This window comes from Rana temporaria, chromosome 7 (assembly GCF_905171775.1).
Source record: "Rana temporaria chromosome 7, aRanTem1.1, whole genome shotgun sequence".
NCBI classification, from domain to species: Eukaryota; Metazoa; Chordata; class Amphibia; order Anura; family Ranidae; genus Rana; species Rana temporaria.
The window spans coordinates 192,824,583-192,841,888 of NC_053495.1; the positions used below are offsets into that span (position 1 = coordinate 192,824,583).

At 46.8% G+C, this 17,306-nt stretch overlaps 1 protein-coding gene across 1 annotated transcript in view; it reads left to right on the forward strand.

The window, feature by feature from the left end:
- The window catches only part of PTGER3 (prostaglandin E receptor 3), a 37,143-nt gene extending 28,826 nt beyond the window's left edge, over nucleotides 1–8,317 (forward strand). Inside the window, exon 2 of the mRNA XM_040360709.1 lies at nucleotides 7,080–8,317. Within this exon, the coding sequence (XP_040216643.1) occupies nucleotides 7,080–7,364 (285 nt within the window). The 3' untranslated portion in view covers nucleotides 7,365–8,317. The remainder of the gene's footprint in view (nucleotides 1–7,079) is intronic.
- The last annotated feature ends 8,989 nt before the right edge of the window (nucleotides 8,318–17,306 follow it).

The window sequence follows — 17,306 nt, forward strand, 5'->3', positions numbered from 1 at the left end:
TATATATATAAAAAGGTCCAGGTGATTCCCTTGAGGCCAAAATTGACTTTCAGACATTCGTCCAATGATTTATTCATAAATTATTATTATTATTACCCACACGGAGGTGCTCTATAGGCCTGTAATGGGAGTCTGTAATCACTTTATAATAACTTCCCGTCCTTATCCAAGTCCTGATCTGAGGGTGCCGGACACCATCGCACACTTTGCTCTGAATAAATCTTCTAAACACTTCATTTGAATGTAGAGTGCCCCAGCTGAGTGGGGTGTTGAGATATGTTGGCAGAGGAAGAACAATCGATGACGTATACCGCTCCAAGGATCCATTCTATGTGAGGGATAAGACCTGCAAGAGCTACAATAATGACGTACAATGACATTCAGCTGATTCATCTGAACTCCTCTAACCACCACTAAATTAATGAATGCGGCTTGAAGGAAAGTTATTGGCTTTTAGGGAAGGACTTGGAATAAAAATGAGCAATACAACTTCCAATTTGTTTCTTAAGCCTCGTACACACGATCGGATTTCCATCGGACTTTTCTGTGGATTTTTGTCCTCAGGGCGTTGTCCGTGAACTTGGTATGCATACACACGGCAGAACATTTTTAGCCAACAAACACGAACATAGAGATGTACCAGACGTACTACGTGGTTTTTCAGCTCTTTAGCGCCACCCTTTGAGCAACTTCTGCTATTGTTGTCTTATGGTTAGCATTGGTTCGGAGCATGCGTGTTTGTACTTTGGATTTGTGTACACACGATCGGATACCATGTAAACCATGTAAACAATAAATACAAGAAAGAAAATGTGAGAAAAATATAAATCGCGCTACCTCTAAACCCTCCTTGACAAACACAAGTTTTAGGCATTTACAAGTGGGTGATATATGGTGATATATATATATAAAGCTCACTGCTATATCCAAACATTGGAGTATAATGGCCACTAGGGTGCACTATGCAGCCATCTCAACACCCCTCAATAATAGTGATATTAGTGATTAATACAAAAAATAAAAACCAAATAACATTTCGATCAAAAAACATATAACTCAAATTAAGTTATAACTGGAAGAAGTAATTTTTTTACAAAACGGACGTAGGGCGGAGCAGCGTGCTGTCGTCACCCAAGAAGCTCCAAACGTTCCCCCAGTGGACGGGTGCCTGAGAATTTGTGTACCGGCCGGCACATCAGATTTAAAGCGATTTTTTTAACTGCATGATTGTAAGTGAAATACTACTTTTTAATAAATTATTTTACTCATTTAATACACTATGTGGAGCTGTTATTGTTTCTTACACGGTGGGCATTGATGCGAGACTGGGAGTGACTACCTAATACATGCTGTTTATGATCCCCTGTCATAAGGGATCGTGGAAATATGGTAAGGAGCCAATCCATAGTCTGGTGGAGGATACATCACTGTTTCTTTTTGGACACGTTTTTCAACTAATCTGAAATGTGGCACAAATACACGGGTGTTTGACATCTCATCTGTTAAATATTTATGGACTTTTATTGTCACAATTTCGAATTTTCAATTAATTTTATTTTCATATTTTTTTTAAGTTATGTTTTTTGATCGAAATGTTATTTGGTTTTTCTTTTTTGTATTAATCACGAATATCACTATTATTGAGGGGTGTTGAGATGGCTGCATAGTGCACCCTAGTGGCCATTATACTCCAATGTTTTGAGATAGCAGTGAGCTTTATATATGTCACCATGTATTACCCACTTGTAAATGCCTAAAACTTGTGTTTGTCCAAGGAGGGTTTAGAGGTAGCGTGATTTACCGTATTAATCGGCCTATTGCGCCCCCCGGCGTATAGCGCGCACCTCCGAACTTGAAGGAAAATTCCTGTAAAAAAAAATACTTAGTTTGGATGCCCCTCGTCGGTGTCTGGCCCGTTGTCCATCGCGTCCTGCCCGTCGTCCATCGGCGGCCTCGTCCGGTCCGGCGGCCTTCTGCGGCCATCGTGGTGTCCTCCCCGCTTGATCCCCGCTTCCCGCGCTGTGTTTGAACCACTGCGCTGACATATACCGAGCGCAGTACACTCGGGTATAGTCGGGCAGGCTCGGCTCCTCTCGCGTAAAGGACATACAGGACCCACAGGACGTGACCGCGAGAGGAGCCGAGCCTGCCCGACTATACCCGAGTGTACTGCGCTCGGTATATGCCGGCGCAGTGGTTCAAACACAGCGCGGGTATCGGCATATATCGCGCACCCACAATTTTGCCCTGGTTTTAAGGGCAAAAAAGTGCGCCAGTATACGCCGATAAATACGGTATATTTTTCTAACACAGTATTCAGGTTTGTGTAAACGCCAATCACAATGTACGTGTTCGCTCCCAGCAATCTTCGGGTAATGCGCTCGCTATAACTTTTGCTAGAAAAAGCAGAAAATCTTTTCTAAGTGCATTTGCTAGGTTGAAAGAAAGATCTGAACGCCTGTAGGAAGGATCACCTGAGAATAACGCCGGGCGTTTCTACAGCAGATCACGCTTGTAAGATCAGCCTCAAGGATAAAATGAGCCGGGATAAAGTCTACTAATGATCCGATGGATGAAGGGACGAACTTCACTAATAACCTCAACACGTTCTTAGAGAAACATCGCTCCCTCTTCATAGGTACAAAATACAAACTAATGATCAGCTTACATCTCAGAGAACCCAAAGACTACCCAGCGCGCGATTTCACTGCTGATGGAGACTCCATTAACCCTTTCCTTACCTGGAATCTTCTACAGCCAAACTCTTCAAAGATACACTTCTATAAGGTTAACCACTTAAGGACCGGAAGAATTCCCCCTTAATGACCGGGCCATTTTTTGTGATACTGCACTGCGTCACTTTAACTGACAATTGCGCGGTCGTGCGACGTGGCTCCCAAACAAAATTGATGTCCTTTTTTTCCCACAAATAGAGCTTTCTTTTGGTGGTATTTGATCACCTCTGCGTTTTTATTTTTTGCAGCTATAAACAAAAAAAAAGATATATAAAATCAATGGGGTAGATTCAGGTAGCAATTGCGTCTGCGTAACCATAGTTACGCAGCGCAATTGCTTACTTGCATACTAACGCCGATTCACTACCCTACGCGAGCCCTGCGTACGCAGTTCACGTCGTTTCCGTTCGTCCGGTGGCAGCCAATGCTACGTATAACCATCGTTCCCGCGTTGCGAAGTTTAAATTTTACGTCGTTTGCGTAAGTGAATCGTGAATAGCGCTGGACGCCATTTACGTTCACTTTGAAGCAAATGACGTCCTTGCGACGTCATTTACCGCAATGCACGTCGGGAAAGTTTCCCGACGGAGCATGCGTACTACGTTCGGCGCGGGAACGCGCCTAATTTAAATGATCCACGCCCCCTACGGGATCATTTAAATTACGCGCCCTTACGCCGGGCATTTTTGAGGAGCGCCCACACAAATTACGTGGCTACTGCTTCGTGAATGAAGCGTAGCGCAGATAATTTGCGGGGGCGCAGGGCAAAAACGGGACGCTGCGCCTCCGTAAGAAGTGCGCAGCGGTACCTGAATCTGGCCCAATATTTTTTACTTTTTGCTATAAGTATCCCCAAAAAATATATAAAAAATTTTTTTTTCCTCAGTTTAGGTCGATGCGTATTCTTCTACATATTTTTGGTTAAAAAAAAAAATGGCAATAAGCGTTTTTATTACCTGATCCGTACCTCTCTGTAAATCTATAACCTGTAGGACAGTCATTTCCTGTTCTTCTCTCATCTATTGTCCCCATTCTGATGCAAGTCGCATTCTTTTCCCCAATGAAAAATTCCAGCCCTGCGTCCTGCCGCTGACTTCTGATGTCACAGGAATGTATTTACATCTTTAACTACCACCCCGTACCGTGCCAACTGACTGTGCCAGGTTCAAAAGAACTTTCAAAGTAAATAGTTTTCAAAGAGAATCCGATCAGCAGATCTCTCAAAATTTTTGAAAACGCATAGCAAGGGAAGGACAATAAAAGTAAAAAAAGATTTATTTTTTTCAGCCGTAAATTAGCAAGAAAGTAAGGAGGCTGGATAGGGAGTGCGGAATCATTTATATGTACCTTGGGACTTAATTTTAATACTATTTATGACTTCTATGACCATTAACCTCTTCAGTCCCGGAAGGTTTACTCCACTTTATTACCAGGCCGTTTTTTGCGATACGGCACTGCGTTACTTTAACCACTTGCCGACCGCCGCACGCCTACGTACGTCGACAGAATGGCACGGGCAGGCAGATTGGCGTACAGGTACGGTCATTTAAATCTGCCACCCAGCCTCTCGAGTGCCGCCGCGGGTCCCGCGATTGCCGTCGGCAAGAGCAGAACGCTTGTTCCTGAGGGAATAACCAGGAAGTGAATGTGTGGTGGAAAAATGTGCTTGAGACTAGGGGCTACTATGCTGAAAAGATTGGGTGGAACCAGGGCCATCTTAATGCAAGGGCACTCCTGGGCACTGCCCAGGGGCCCCAAGTACAGGAGGGCCCACAATATTCTTGCATTACATCATACTTGCCAACTGTCCCAAGTTTGCTGGGACAGTCATGCTTTTTATTAAACTGTCCCGATATGGTTGTGTCCCGGGAAGCATCCCAGAACCTATACTGTGCCCTCCTGATCTCAGTGTTGTGCCTTCCTGACCCCCCCTGTACTGTGCCCTTTGTGTTGACTAGTCTTTGATTTATGGAATTTTTTCCTTTTGTAAAATTGATTTTATTGAAAGTATTAATAAATATATGTTTAATTCTATCAACTATTTATACTTTATTTCTTGAAAGTAAGTGTGTAAATTGGGGCAAGCTGGTGGGGCCCCAGTGCATTACTTTGTCCAGGGGCAGGGCAGTTTTGAAGGAATTTAGGGGCCCCAAGCAAAATGGACATGGAGGCCCCCCCTCCCTATGTTCTTTTTACCCCCTCCCCGGGCCCCCTCCGTACCTCGTGGCAGGAAATTCATTTTCCCGTTCCCGGCCGGACTGAAAGTAAGTGAACACTCACTGTGCACTTGCTGTCAGTCCGGCCGGGAACAGGAAACTGAATCTCCTGTACCGCGCGGTACCCGACCGGAGTCCGGACTGACAGGAGGAAGGAAGAGGAGCTGCTCGGCCACGCTACACAGAGAAGGGAAAGTGACGACTCGAGGCAGGCTGGCAGCAGTGCTGCAGGCTCTCTATAGAGCTCTCAAGCGGCTGTAGGAAGCACGGCAAGGGCGGTAAGCAAGGGCCCTACTTGGGGCCCCAAGCAATTGCTTGGTTTGCCTGCCTTATAGCGACGGGCCTGCCCAGGGGCCCATAATGCTATTAAGATGGCCCTGGGTGGAACAAGGGTTAAAAAGCTGCTTGTACTGAAATCGTGTCTATATTATTCAGGTACGATTTTCATGCTACTTCGACGTGAACGTAAATTACGTCCAGCCCTATTCGCAAACGACTTACGCAAACGACAAAAAAAATTTGAAACTCGACGCAGGAACGACGGCCATACTTAACATTAGCTACGCCTCATATAGCAGGGGTAACTATACGCCGAAAAAAGCCTAACGTAAACGACGTAAAAAAAATTGCGCCGGCCGAACTTACGTTTCTTAATCGACTTAACTACCTAATTAGCATATTCCTCGCGTAAACATACGGAAGCGCCACCTAGCGGCCAGCCTGAAAATGCAGCCTAAGATACGACGGTGTAAGACACTTACACCTGTCGGATCTTAGGGAAATCTATGCGTAACTGATTCTCTGAATCAGGCGCATAGATACGACCTCCGGCACTCAGAGATACGACAGCGTATCAGGAGATACGCGGTCGTACCTCTTTTCTGAATCCGGCCCCAGGGGTCTCCAAACTACGGCCCGCGGGCCACATCCGGCCCGTTGGGACGTCTTTAGTCTCGTTCTATATCCACTCACTACAGCCAAAGCATTGGGAGTGATTGCTGATAAACCTGAGAGAGGGAGTGGTTATCCATATGAACCAAAGGCAGATTTCTGGGTCCATCTGGTGAGTGGCCATTTTATCCGGTGACGGTGCAGGCACTATTTGCGGCAAAGGTGGAAACATAGCTGGGCATCACTGCAAGAAATGATCTATTAAGGACTTTTTTAGCACATATACATATATATTTTTTTTTTTCGTATATAATAAATGTTTCTTGCTTTCTTGGGGCACATACAATCTGTGGATTGTAACTGTAGCATGTTTGAAATCTTTTTGGATTTATTTCAATTTTTTTTTGATGTATTGAGAAATTCATATGTTATAGTTTGGCACAGGGCACTGTATTGGTATTTACTGCACACAATTTGTTGATTGTTTGCACATTAATTAATAATCATAGACATATGTACATACCGTATTTATCGCGGTATAGCGCGCTCCCGCGTATACCGCGCACCCCTAAAGTTGCCCCGAATCCTGTGGAAAAAAGTATTTTTTGTTTGATCGTTTTGGTGTCTTGCGCGGCGTCCATCGGAGGCCTCGTCGGGTCCGTCGTCCGTCTGCGGCTTCGGGTGTCCTCTTCGTCGGGTCCGGGGTGCTTCTGCGGCTTCGGGTGTCCTCTTCGTCGGGTCCGGGGTGCTTCTGCGGCTTTGGGTGTCCTCTTCGTCGGGTCCGGCGTCCTTCTGCGGCTTCGGGTGTCTTCTTCGTCGGGTCCGGGGTGCTTCTGCGGCTTCGGGTGTCCTCTTCGTCGGGTCCGGCGTCCTTCTGCGGAGATCTCACGTTCTCCCCGCTCGTTTCCCACGCCGAGTTTGAATACTGCGCCGACATATACAGAGCGCAGTACACTCGTGTATTGTCGGCAATGCTCGGCAACTCTCGCGCTGACGTCCTGTACGTCCAGGATGTGAGCGCGGAAGGAGCCGAGACTGCCCGACTATACCCGAGTTTACTGCGCTCTGTATATCTAAACCGTTTTAACCCAGATACTTCCACTCTCAATGGAGCAACAAATATCCAATATGTGAACTGCTTATGGCAATATGCAAAATTGGACTACTTTACATTTAAAATTGCCTTTATTTTTGAAAAAAAAAGATAAAGCAATATTTTTTTTTCTTCTCTCTACAGGTCATCATGCTAAAAATGATCTTCAATCATACCTCAGTTGAAAATTGCGGGCCACCTTTAGCGTCGCAGAGCCCAGAAGTACAAAAAGACTGTAACTTCTTTTTGACGGCCATACGCCTGGCCTCCCTCAACCAAATACTTGACCCTTGGGTTTACCTCTTGCTCCGGCAAATTCTACTTAGGAAGTTTTGCCAAGTAGCGAACGCCGTGTCAAATTGCTCCACTGATGCCCACAAAGATCAGGCAATCATATTAACTACAGAGGTGAAAAAGCCAGAAGGCTGACACATATATATGAAGGCCTTGCATGCTGAAAAGGAAAAAAATATTTCAAGGGTAAATCAACCCCCAAACAGATTGCAGATTGAGGTTGGCGGGATGAATCGGCCATTGAGAGCTTTCATGGAAGAAACTGGGAGCCAAGAGCTTTTCATTCCAATCTGGTCCCACACTTGCAGAGAAAGGAACTTCAGAAGTGAGACTTCAACATCAGATCCCTCAACTCCACCCAACGGCTGCAGCCCACCCAACAACCTCACCCACCTAGTGCCACCTGTCTTGATGCTGCACTTCGTTTCCACACCCCACCAGCTCTACTCACCACCAGTGTGGATCAGTTGCATTCAGTGCTCGGGGAAATTTGCATTTTGCTTCTCATGTCAGTCTTTGAAGCATTTTTGAAGGCTGTGGAATGCCATGTTTCAAGTTACAATTGACGTGATAGAGCAGTGCACATTGTTGTCTATTGTTCCTTTCGCAATGCATTGCTTTGCTATTATACCTATACATATGCAATTGCGAATGCAACTCAAACTAATCTCAGGCTGACTTCAAATGCAAGCCATTTTCAATGTTTGTCTTGCTTCTAACTTGAATGTGAAGGTGTGCATTAGCTTACATTGTGCTATGTCATGTGACAGTTTGGGGGCATTCAGACTGCTTTCAGAATCGCTATATCAGCCATTTTCAACCAGGGGTCCATGGAACCCTTGGATTCCCCCAGAAGTTGCTAGGGGTTCCTTGAGCTTGGGCTGATTGACCTACCATCTTATGGTGCATGCATTATTCTGCGGCCTACACCACTTTACAAAGTGATATGCAACCAGTGATCTTTAGCTGTCTGAAAGAAGGGTATTCTGATACCCAATATAAAGAGAATTCTTTCCCATGTCCACCAATGTAAGGAACATTCTTCCCCCTGTCCACCAATGTAAGGAGCCTACTTCCCATTGACCACCAATGTAAGGAGCCTACTTCCCATTGACCACCAATGTAAGGAGCCTACTTCCCATTGACCACCAATGTAAGGAGCCTACTTCCCATTGACCACCAATGTAAGGAGCCTACTTCCCATTGACCACCAATGTAAGGAGCCTTCTTCCCATTGACCACAAATGTAAGGAGCCTTCTTCCCATTGACCACCAATGTATGGAACATTCTTCCCATTAACCACCAGTGTAAGGAGAATTCTTACCATTGACCCCCAGTGTGAGGCCCCGTACACACGACCGAGGAACTCGACGTGCCAAACACATCGAGTTCCTCGTCGAGTTCAGTGTGGAAGCCGCCGAGGAACTCGGCGGGCCGACTTTTCCCATTGACTAACGAGAAAATAGAGAACATGTTCTCTTTTCGGCCCGACGAGTTCCTCGTCGGCTTCCTCGCTGAAAAGTGTACACATGACCGAGTTTCTCGCCAGAATCCAGCTCCGACCGAGTTTCTGGCTGAATTCTGCCGAGAAACTCGGTCGTGTGTACGGGGCCTACTGAACATTCTTCCCATTGACCCCCAGTGTAAGGAGCATTCTTCTCACTGACCACCCAATGTAAGGAACATTCTTCCCATTGACCCCCAGTGTAAGGAGCATTCTTCCCATTGACCACCCAATGTAAGGAGCATTCTTCCCATTGACCCCCAGTGTAAGGAGCATTCTTCCCATTGACCACCCAATGTAAGGAGCATTCTTCCCATTGACCACCCAATGTAAGGAGCATTCTTCCCATTGACCCCCAGTGTAAGGAACATTCTTCCCATTGACCACCCAATGTAAGGAACATTCTTACCATTGACCACCCAATGTAAGGAGCATTTTTCCCACTCATCACAAATGTAAGAAGAATTCTTTACACCAGGGCTCGACAAATCCCGGGTGCCAGGTCGCCATGGCGACTAGAAATAAAATGGCGATCGTTGCAATACTTTCTGTCACGCCGTATTTTCGCAGCGGTCTTACAAGCGCACTTTTTTTGGAAAAAATTACACTTTTTTTAATTAAAAAATAAGACAACAGTAAAGTTAGCCCCATTTTTTTTTAATATTATGAAAGATAATGTTATGTTGAGTAAATTCATACCCAACATGTCACGCTTCAAAATTACGTCCGCTCGTGGAATGGCGACAGACTTTTACCCTTTAAAATCTTCATAGGCAACATTTAAAAAAATCTACAGGTTGCATGTTTTGAGTTAGAGGAGGTCTAGGGCTAGAATTATTGCTCTCGCTCTACCAATCGCGGCGATACCTTACATGTGTGGTTTGAACACCGTTTACATATGCGGGCGCTGCTCACGTATGTGTTCGCTTCTGCGCGCAAGCTCGTCGGGACGGGGCGCGTTTTCTGGCTCCTAACTTTTTTAGCTGGCTCCTAGATTCCAAGCAAATTTGTCAACCCCTGCATTAACCCCCTCCCCCCACCCCATACACACAGTTTACACTTGGATACATTACACCCCGATAAATTACACACACAATTATTAGTATGGAGAACTCCCCTCCAATCAATTTGCAACCTTCAGATGACAAAGTGAATTTAAATGGATTACAAACCCCACAAAAGGCTCCAACAACATCTGCACATGCCAAGTAGCTCAGATGAGGCTGGGGCCCCATGCGGTGGCCCCTATCTAGAAGGGAGCGCTGGGCCTCTCACACGTGTCCACGCAGAGCACACACAGCCGGCAGTCCGAGCCGAGGAGGAGGAGTTGAGGGAAGATAAATCACCAGTGATTTGGTAGGGCTGAGCATTAGCAGAAGTCGTCCAGGCAGCAGGTGAAAGGTAACAGGCAAGCTGCGGGAGAGCTTTGTATTTCCTGCGTCTGCCCGCGCTGCCTTCCCTCAGCTCAGGGGCCGCAAACACCATCACTCCACGTTGTGTATGTGACTCCCGGCCCTGGGACAAGCAGTGCAGCGCTCCCGACTGATTGTGTGCACTAGCCTATAGGTAGCACCAGCCCTGCCAGGGGGGGCGGGGGCACTTGCCCCTACCTGCGGACGCCCATGCCTGACTACCTAGCTATATATTTTTTGGTGGTCTGAGCCTGTGTGAGATCAATCCACCAAATGTTTACACTTCTGTTTTGGATCATCCAACACTCTTAAAGCCCCACTCCAGCCAAAATGTTTTATTTGTTTCCAATAGGGAATTAAAGCGATAGAACGTTGTTGTTTTTTTTATGGTCATCTGTATCCACGTTAAGGAAATTTCTTTCCCTGATGGGGTATCTCTTAAACAGGGAAAACAGACAAAAACACATTTAGTAAAATGAGAAAAGTTTAGAGCATTGTAATATTTTTTTTATTGCTTTCCGTGCCTTAAGCCCCCTCCCCCCTTGTACAAATGTCACAGGAAATGGAAATGAGGGAAAATCCTCCCCAATGGGACAATAGGGTCATAGACATGAATAGAAATACTGGGGTACATGCATAGCAGGTGCCGGATCTCCAGTAATTTGAAAGACCTCATTGATCAAGTTGAGTCACTTTGGTTAGGCTACTCACACCCCAAGGGAAAAGGGGTCTACAGAGAAGTCCAAACATACGAGAAGCAGTAAGGCCCCGTACACACGACCAAACATGTATGCTGAAACTGGTCCGCGGGCCAGTTTCAGCATACATGTTCGGTCGTGTGTGGGCGCGAGCGGGCCGAATTCCAGCAAACATTTGCCCGCCGGGCCTTTTCCCAGCAGACAAATATTCCTGGACGTGTTTTAAAACCGTCCGCTGGAATTCTGCCCGCTCGGACATGTACGGTCGTCAGTACAGACCTACCGTACATGTCCGAGCGCCCGCCGTCCCTCGCATGCGTCGAATGACTTCGACGCATGCGTGGAAGCCTTTAAATGGCAGGCCCGCCCACGTCTCCGCGTCATCGTCGCGGCGACGACGCGGACACGCACCGCGTAGTGTTTACGCGCGGACTTCTGTACGATGGTTAGTACAACCATCGTACAGAAGCCCTCTGGCAGGCATGTACGGTGAAAACGGTCCGACGGACCGGTTTCACCGTACATGTTTGCTCGTGTGTACCGGGCCTAAGAGTATCACATTAAAGGGGTTGTAAAGGTTCCTTTTTTTTTTTAAATAACAAACATGTTATACTTACCTCCATTGTGCAGCTCGTTTTGCACAGAGTGGCCCCGATCCTGGTCTTCTAGGGTCCCTCAGCGGCTGTCTCAGCTCCTCCCCGCAAGAGCTAACCCCCTTCATGGGAAGCGCTCTCCCAAGGGGGTTAGCTTGCAGGCGCGCTCCCGTGATGCATCCTATGCATTATGGTGAAAAAACACCTGGCAATAACGGGCCTCCCAGCCCCCCCGTTTAACTTACCTAAGCCAGTTCACCTGCTCGGTGCGTGGGGGAGTCATACACTCGGCGTCTATGGACGCCGAGTGTATGACTGGGGAGCGTGCCCGCAAAGTAACCCCCTCAGGAGAGTTCTTCTCCCAGGGGGTTATCTAATGTGGGGAGGAGCCGCCGAGGGACCCCAGAAGAGGATGTTCAGGGCCACTCTTTGCAAAACCGAGCTGCACAGTGGAGGTAAGTATGACATGTTTGTTATTTTAAAAAAATTACAAAGGAACTTTTAGGCCTTTTCCGCACGAGGCGGACTCCGTCGCTACAGAGTCTGCCGGCTCAGCGGGAGATCTCTCCGCTGAGCCGTCGGATGATAAGTCCCTCTCTGCTCACTGAGTAGGGAGGGGCTTGTGCAGCACCGCTATCTACTATGGAGAGAGCATGTCCGTTTTCATCAGCTCTCACCCGATCCGCCATGGACAGATGGGGACGTATTGCAGTCCGTTTGATTTAAGCAGATCGGATCGGGTCGGATGTCAGCGGCCATGTCTCCCCTGACATCCGACGCTCCATGGGCATGCATGGAGCGGCCGTTCAGGTCCGCCGTCAAAACTGACAGGCAGACCTGAAGGGTCCGAATGTGTGAAAGGGGCCTTAGTGTCCCTTTAAGGCAGGCAGGCCTAAAGTCCAGCCTGTGGGCCATTTGCGCCCCGCATTCCGGTTTGATGTGGCCCCCACTTGGAATTTGCATATACATACACACATCTGTGGTCCGCCAAGTATATCCATCTGTGGCCCCCAAAGCTCGAGCGTGTTATGTTTTTTATGCTGTTAATATATCTATCTTCTTCTCTTTATCGCCACGCTCATTGTTAGTATAAATCGGGGCATGTAAATGGGCGTGTTCTGAAGTCGATGTGCCAAAGCCGCTATGAAGCTGACAGCGCGAAGAGCCAATCACAGGCACTGTGACTATTCCCGATCTCTCCATCTGCGGACTGCAGATGCAGAGATCAGGTAAATGTCACGTCCGCAGATGCAGAGATCAAGGAAATGTCACAGTGCCTGTGATTGGCGCTGCGCGCTGTCAGATTCCTTGTGGGCTCGGGCACATAGACTTGTGATCAAGCCCCGGCTCATCCTAAGAATGAGCGTGGCGCTAGGGGATTTGTTAGGCTAAAGAAGATAGATATTAAGGCCCAGATTCTCAAAGGACTTACGACGGCGTTTCGCCATGTACGCCGTCGTAAGTCCGAATGAGAGCCATCGTATCTATGCGGCTGATTCTTAGAATCAGTTACGCATAAATTCGGCTAAGATAAGTCTCTTACGCCGTCGTATCTTAGTTGCATATTTACGCTGGCCGCAAGGTGGCGCTTCCGTAGATTTCCACGTCGAATATGTAATTTAGCTAGATACGCCGATTCACAAATGTACGTGCGCCCGGCATATCAAGATACGTCGTTTACGTAAGACATACGCCGGCATAAAGTTACCCCTCATAAAGCAGGGGTAAGTCATGTTAGGTATGGACGTCGGAAACGTACGAACAGCGTCGTATTTTACGTCGTTTGCGTAAGTCGTACGTGAATGGGGCTGGACGTAAGTTACGTTCACGTCGACTAGGCATTGAACGGGCGTAATTTAATTTGAAAATTCGACGTGATACTGAGCATGCGCCGTTCGAAAAAAGCGTCATTTACGTGGGGTCATGATTAGTTTACATAAAACACGCCCCCCTGTTCCTCATTTGATTTAGGCACGCTTACGCCGGCACATTTACGCTACGCCGACATACCTTTGGACGCAAGTGCTTTGTGAATACAGCACTTGCCTCTCTAAGTTGCGGCGGCGTAGCGTAACTACGGTACGCTACGCCCGCTTACATTTACGCCGCCCTACGAGAATCTGGGCCATTAACAGCAAAAAAAAACATAACACGCTCGAGCTTTGGGGGCCACCGATGGATATACTTGGGGGGCCACATCAAACCGGAAGGCGGTTCCTTTCCTTTTGAGAGAAAGAGATAGAGAGATAGATATAGAGAGAGAGATAGAGATTTATATATATATTTTTAAACATAACACGCCTGAGCTCATCGTTACCCTGAGAGGAGAAGATATATATATATATTGGGCCAGATTCTCAAAGGCGTTACGACGGCGCAACGCCATTTGCGCCGTTGTAAGTCCTAATCTGGCCCAGGGTATCTATGCGACTGATTCTTAGAATCAGTTACGCATAGATACCCATTAGATCTGACAGGCGTAAGGCTCTTACGCTGTCAGATCTTAAATGCAATTTTTTTTCCCGCCGCTAGGTGTCGCATCGTCGTTTTCCCCGTCGTCTATGCAAATTAGCTAGTTACTCGAGATTCCCGAACGTACGCGCGCACGACGCAGTGATTTTACGACGTTTCCGTAAGCGTAAACTTGCCCCTGCTATAATGAGGGGCAAGTTTACGTAGGTCCGTCGTATGCCATGTTAAGTATGGCGTCGGGTCAGCGTCGGCTTTTTACGTCGTTTTACTAAGTCGTGCGCGAATACGACTTTACGTCAATGACGCTCACGTCGGCGACATTGATGTTTTCTGTCGTGAGCTGGAGCATGCGCACTGGGCTATTTTTCCGCCCGGCGCATGCGCAGTTCGATCGGCGCGGGGGCGCGCTTAATTTAAATACAAGCCGCCCCCTTTGAATTACGCGGCCCCCTTTGAATTACGGAGCAAGTGCTTGGAGAATACGGCACTTGCTCCAGTAATTTGCGGCGGCGTAGTGTAAATGGCTTACGCTACGCCGCCGCAGATTCTACAAGAATCTGGCCCATTATATATATCATCATATATTGTCATCAATGTTATGAAATGAATAGTATGCCGTTTGCAATAAACTTTGCATAACATTTTTAATTTGCATTTAATTTTAATGGTTCAAAAAAGTTCATGCAAAATGGTTGGCCCTCACGCATGTTCACTTCATGAAATCTGGCCCTCTTTGAAAAAAGTTTGGACACCCCTGCTTTAACCACTTCCCGACCGCCGCATGTACATATACGTCGGCAGAATGGCACGTACAGGCACATTGGCGTACCTGTACGTCCCTGCCTAGACGTGGGTCGGGGGTCCGATCGGGACCCCCCCGCTACATGCGGTGGTCGGATTCCCGCGGGGAGCGACCCGGGACGACGGCGCGGCTATTCGTTTAAAGCCACTCCGTCGCGATCGCTCCCCGGAGCTGAAGAACGGGGAGAGCCGTATGTAAACACAGCTTCCCCGTGCTTCACTGTGGCGGCGTATCGAACGAGTGATCCCTTTTATAGGGAGACTTGATCGATGACGTCAGTCCTACAGCCACACCCCCTACAGTTGTAAACACACACTAGGTGAACCCTAACTCCTACAGCGCCCCCTGTGGTTAACTCCCAAACTGAAACTGTCATTTTCACAATAAACAATGCAATTTAAATGCATTTTTTGCTGTGAAAATGACAATGGTCCCAAAAATGTGTCAAAATTGTCCGTCATAATGTCGCAGTCACGAAAAAAATCGCTGATCGCCGCCATTAGTAGTAAAAAAAAAAAAAAATAATAAAACTATCCCCTATTTTGTAAACGCTATAAATTTTGCGCAAACCAATCGATAAACGCTTATTGCGATTTTTTTTACCAAAAATAGGTAGAAGAATACGTATCGGCCTAAACTGAGGAGAAAAAATATTTTTATATATGTTTTTGGGGGATATTTATTATAGCAAAAAGTTAAAAAGATTGAATTTTTTTCAAAATTGTCGCTCTATTTTTGTTTATAGCGCTAAAATAAAAAACCGCAGAGGTGATCAAATACCACCAAAAGAAAGCTCTATTTGGGGAAAAAAGGACGCCAATTTTGTTTGGGAGCCACGTCGCACGACCGCGCAATTGTCTGTTAAAGCGACGCAGTGCCGAATTGTAAAAACCCCTTGGGTCATTTAGCAGCATATTTGTCTGGTCCTTAAGTGGTTAAGGACACTATAAGATTCTATAGTATAGAATATCTGATGGAATCCCCCAGCATGCACACCTTATGCCGCAAGTAAGATATCCTTCTTTTCTTGTTGGATTATTTCATGGAAAGTGCAACAGTTGGAGTGAAAAGCGCGAAGAACTACACAGGGAACCCAAGACCTCATGGTGGATCGGATAGAACTCTGGTGGGGAAACCTTGCAGCTGGGAGCCACAAGTAAGGCATAAAACCCAGCTGATGACTCCGTGCACTAGACTCCATTTACAACTTCGCTATCACTTTTGGATGGAATGACACTTTAAAAATAAATCTAAGTTCAAATGTGAAAAAAGGGCCTAAAGGCCCAGCGTTCCAGAGATGGAATCCAAAGCTGCTAAGATGGACAATTTTTACTTCTCTGTGCCAAAAGTCTAACGTTTGTGTATTTAAATGAACATGCGATGCATCATATATTTCCATACATTCTGCCTGTATATCGGAGATTACGTTGTGCAAGAAGAAGGCATAGGAGCCGCGCTACCGCGATGCATGTCGTAGGAAGACCCCGGTGAATGCCTGACAAGCGCAACCAACGAGTTTAGTTTCCGGCAGTGTCTAATTGGTGCATGACAAAATCTGTATGATGAAATAATGCAGGGAAATAAAAGATTGTCAGACCGAGCCTCGGAGTATGTATTACTGTATTAATGACAGAACATGAGGGCAGTGAGATAGACACCGAAAACCTAATAAAGCATTTATTAGAAAAGAAGACGATGGGTATAAGCACTGCGTGATTGCACTCAGGGCCGATCCGCCCTATAGGCTCGCTTTTCATGCCGCTTAGGGCCCCGCAAAGCTGCGGAGGGCCCCCCAAATTACTAGAGCAGGGCTCGACAAATCCCGGGCGCCAGGTCGCCATGGCGACTAGAAATAGGGTCCTGGCCACTTGGCTTGGAAGGGGGCACCATCTGGTGAGCTGGCGCCATCTGGTGGTGAGCCGTTGGTATTACAAGTTATTACCACCAGATGTGTAAGCTGGCGCCATCTGTTGGTGGCCGTTGGTATTACAAGTTAAAGCGGATGTGCCACGGGAAAATAATATTAAAAGCCAGCAGCTACAAATACTGCAGCTGCTGACTTTTAATATTAGGACACTTACCTGTCCTGGAGTCCAGCGCCGATCGCAGCAGAGGAGGAGCGATCGCATCATGTCGCATACATCGCATCATTATTTTCCGAAAGTAGCCGACCGTCGGTGCGCAGGCGCCGTATAGAGCCGCACCGACGTTCGGCTTCTTTCGGCTACTCGTGACGCGATGTTTGCGACCGTCGGAAGCCTCTCAATCAAATAGGAACGCCCAGTCCCGAAGACCATACCCGGAAGCGGCGGAGAAGATCGCTCTCTAAAACGGTAAGTACGGCTTCGATTTTAAAAAAAATACCCCGATTCCCCTTGACAAAATGAGCCTCAATCTAATGTTAAAAAAAATTTTAACATTAAATTTTAACTTTCAGCTTTAATTTGAGGGTATTTACATCCAAATCAGTGTTTCGGGAAATATTATTATCGGCTCATATTTACCCAAATGCTTCAGAACTTGTTGTGGAGTGCAGATGGACAATGACCCGAAGCATACTGCGAAAGCAACCAAAGAAATTTTTAAGGGAAAGAA